Here is a 4,217-nt window from a genome sequence, read left to right on the forward strand (position 1 = left end):
TGAAAAATTGACCCTTATGACTGGTTTTGTGGTCCAGGGTCACATTTGTACAAGCATGATTGCTGGCATCACCTTCATGTCTCCGTAGTGCAGTGGGTTTCTCATGTCATGGGCGTAAATCACACTGACTCCAACATCTCTGACTGTGGTCATCACGCCTTTCACTGTAACCGTGGCGACTGCTGAGTTAGTGGACGACCAGCTGAAGTTGCCACTTCCTCCAGTCACCTGAAACAGAGGCAACATCACATTAATGCACAGATTCAACCACACACGGAAGACTAGATTCAAAGGTTATTTCCTCTCATGCGTTTAGACGTTAATATTTGATGAAAGAAAACAACAGTGTCAGACACCTTGATGGTGTACTGGTACGCTCCCTCTTTAGGCTGCCATGGGAAAGTGAGGATGGCGGGAGTGAGGACGATGGGGTCGTAGATCTCCACGTCCTGCTCATTACGCACAGGAACAGAGAGCGTGTGGACACTTCCTGTCTGAAGACACAGATGAGGTTACAATAAACCACAACAGCGTCAACCCAACAACACTGAACACTGGGAAGATCCCAGGAATTATTATTCAAAATGCTTAAACGGGAGACAAACCCCTACTTGATCAACAACCGCTTCCAGCGTGCCATCAATGATGGTCTGACCGCGCTTCAAAGCTTTCACATGGTGGTAAGATCCATTAACAGACGAGTGCAGGACCTCAAAATACTCTGTAGGGAACATGGTTTCTATACGGATATTCTGAGAAAACAGGAGTTTTTAATTAAAAAAACAACACTACCACAAGATGTGAATTCAATTTACATTAAAAAAAAAAAGTTGTAGCCATTGAGGAAACCAAACCACTGTGGGCATTTTTTTAAATAAATGTAATATATTACTTATGGTTTAGAGTGCACTTCCCAACCACCCTGACGAGCTTCATGTCTGTGAGAGACGGGTGGCAGATGCCTGTTGTCTGGGATGACAGACATCTTCCCAGAGAACTAGGCTGATTTTAAACTCTTGCTGCGGGCTGCTTTTTTCCCACTAAAGGGTTAAAGTATGTTTGACATACTGCACATTTGAATGAAATGCTTGTATTGAAATATTTTACCCATTTTATTTTCTACCTATGATAAAACTGTGCACTGTACTTCCAATGGATGGACAAAAATGATGACAGAAATGTACAAATATCTTCATTCAACATCTTCATCATAAGGGCGAGTAAATAAGGACCATTTTCATTTTTAGTTGAACCCTGTAATTTAGAAACTCGTGGCTACCTTTTCAGACACCTCTGCATGATACGAGAAGAGCATTCATTTAATTCCATGGCACTGAAAATAATCATTTTAAACATCCAAACTTGACTTACATCAGAGAGGTAAATCTTGTGACCTGACTTATCAAACACTTCAATGAAGATCTCATATTTCCTCCCCGTCTCAAGGACCCAGCGATCCTCAGGATGAATCTTGAATGCTAGAAGACGAGACGATAAAAAAGCCTTTCATTACACTATTTCAATCAATTACACTCAAAGTGTTATTAATTTCCATTTAATGAGAAATCTTTCTTCATGCAAAGATAGTGAAGAGACAAACCCAAGTATCCAGGCTCCACGACATAGATGGTGCTGTTGGGAAGTCGGGAAGCGCCCTGCATCCCGAGACCTTGACATTCAGAATGAAGGAAACCTCAGAATAAAGTTATCAAAGCGACTGATGCAAATAAACATCCCATGCTACAGAAACATCCCTCTCTTCATGAGGACTGGTGTTGTTGAGTGGAATCTCAGAGCTGGGAACGGTCAGTAAGTTCGCCGCTGGTGTGAAGGATACTCTTGTGGTCCAGCACGATGTTGGTGTGTCCCTGCTGAAGCGCAAACACGGTCGAGCTGCTCCGGTCCAGGTTTGCCACAGGGGCATCTGGGTTTCCGTGAGGGGCCACCACTCTGTTCTGAAGGAGAAGCTCGTACTGATCGCAGGGCATGGACAGCTCTGAAAGAGAGGAGGACACGCTCAGAAACAAAGCACGTCCACTGGATTAAAACCCAACATGGCCAACACATGCAGACCTTTTGTGACCATTCGCTTCATTCCCAATAAACAGAAACGATTAGCAATTGATAATCTAGAGCAATCCACATTCCTACAGTGTTTAAATGGCAATAGAGCAATAGAGAGGCCAGAGTTCAGTACTGCAGCTTTAATTCAAATAATTTTAGATGCTTTTATTAATTTTATTCTGAAAAGCATTTTTGACAGCGGATTACAGCCTGTTTAGTTTGTTAATTTCGTCTGATTATATAAATCACACTGTAATAACCAATAAAGAAAACGATTTATTGCTGAATTGATGCAATCTCACCTGTAATCTTTCCTTGCCGAATTTTCTGGACTTTGTATTTGATGGAGGTGCCGGCAAGCAGATAAACGTCATATGCAGGACTCAGAAGGATGTTTTCCAGAATCAGCAATCTGACTTCAGCAGCACCAACATCCTGAAAAACAGTCAACCAAAAAAGACATTCAGCAGAACATTCACAGTTATGCCATAACATTTGCAAAATATGGCCAAACATCTATTCAGATGAAGTGTAAAAGCAATTGCAAAATTGGCATGAACCTTGTAGATTGCTTCTTGTATTTTGGCTTTGAGCTTGGCATGGCCGGTTTTGATTCCTGAAACTAGGATGATATCTCCCTGATGTCCCACTCGCTCCATCTCAGAAATATAGGCAGGAGGCGTGTACGCCGACTCCGCAAACCTCAGCACCCTGCAGACAGACAGCTCAACATTACACCAGCATTCACGCTTCTCAGAACAGAACATAGGCATAGCAGATGCCATATAAAACTAAAAATGAGGATGTGAAGGATAGCTGTACTGTCTTATGGTTGGCTAATTTTAACAGTTTTATTTTATTTATTTTTTTGGAAAGATGCATCTTCAAATGCTGCATCAGCAGAACATTACAATGCACTGAACAGACTGTATTATGCATTCCTCACAGCCTCGTTTTCATTCATCAATAATTAAAAGGATAGTTCACCCAAAAAATAAGAATCCCTCGTTTACTCACCCTCATGTCGTTCAAACCTGCATGACTTCCCTTCTTCCATTAATAAAAAAGACAATATTTTGAAAAATGTTGTTTTGTACTCCACTGACTTGTGTGTGGATAAAATAATTTGAAACATTCTTCAAAATATCTTCTTTTGCGTTCTACAAAACAAAGTCTTACAACCTTGGACTATGATTTAATTGCTGAATTTGTATTTTTGAGTGAACTATACCTTTAAAGACTCAAGTATATTTTGCTGTATGAATATTTGAATATGCAATACTGTTGTGAATTTGACTCATTTGTTTCTAATGTTTCTTATTTTTTCTTTGTACTACATCTCCCACAATTCCTAGTAAACTGCATTTCCATATATGGTGCACTACATTACCCATATTCCCCTGGTTAAGGTCTATAAATAGACCTTACTTCCTTCCTTTGTCCCTTTTGCATTGGTGAGGTGTGGGTGTTTGAATGGACACCCAACCATGTTCTTTGAGTCCTTCCCTTAGGATGCGTTAAGTAAGTCTGTTTGCCAATTGTATAGTTTGAATTTGTTTATTTGAATTGTTTAGATATTTAGTCCCTATTTGGATTGAATACAATATTGATGTTTATTGATGAATTGATTGCATGAGTTTGATTTCTCTTTTGTATTGTTTGTAGTGACTTAAAACCATCCTGTTTATCCTATGCATCCTGTTCATCATGTCCAACCTAGTAGTCCTGCTCCATGTGACTTTGTGAACTTCATGTCATGTGAATTGCTAAAGATTTATGCTTCTTCAATCCAATGGAATAAAAGAGAGCAAAGGACTGGTGTTTTCCCAGTGTTTTAATCAGACACGCCACCAAGTTTCTACAATTTAACGAACTTTGGATATTTTAACATCTCATATTCAACAAATACACCAAAATAAAAATCAGAGCCTCTACTTTTAAACATAAAAATCTGTTTTATTCTAGCTTAAAGCATTCTTTTTTAATCAACACTTGAATATAGGTAGGTTTCATAAATTCATTATTTTGAGTAAAAAGGTGAGAAAATCAGATTTTTATCAAAAACTACATCTGGATAATATTCAGAACGATTATCAAAGCATAAATCCAGTAAATCGCTTCCATCAACACCTCCAAAGCTTGCACAGACATAT

The 4,217-nt window shown here is 39.2% G+C and overlaps 1 protein-coding gene across 1 annotated transcript in view; it reads right to left on the reverse strand.

The window, feature by feature from the left end:
- The window catches only part of LOC107713743 (nuclear pore membrane glycoprotein 210-like), a 43,892-nt gene that overhangs the window by 33,355 nt on the left and 6,320 nt on the right, over window positions 1–4,217 (reverse strand). The window contains exons 5-12 of the mRNA XM_016519351.1: window positions 2,625–2,775; window positions 2,367–2,499; window positions 1,838–1,996; window positions 1,601–1,669; window positions 1,372–1,478; window positions 612–752; window positions 357–494; window positions 73–228 (exon numbers count right to left, since the gene is read on the reverse strand). Of these exons, the coding sequence (XP_016374837.1) occupies window positions 73–228; window positions 357–494; window positions 612–752; window positions 1,372–1,478; window positions 1,601–1,669; window positions 1,838–1,996; window positions 2,367–2,499; window positions 2,625–2,775 (1,054 nt within the window). The remainder of the gene's footprint in view (window positions 1–72; window positions 229–356; window positions 495–611; window positions 753–1,371; window positions 1,479–1,600; window positions 1,670–1,837; window positions 1,997–2,366; window positions 2,500–2,624; window positions 2,776–4,217) is intronic.

Source organism: Sinocyclocheilus rhinocerous, unplaced genomic scaffold (assembly GCF_001515625.1).
Source record: "Sinocyclocheilus rhinocerous isolate Xijiao unplaced genomic scaffold, SAMN03320098_v1.1 scaffold569, whole genome shotgun sequence".
NCBI classification, from domain to species: domain Eukaryota; kingdom Metazoa; phylum Chordata; class Actinopteri; order Cypriniformes; family Cyprinidae; genus Sinocyclocheilus; species Sinocyclocheilus rhinocerous.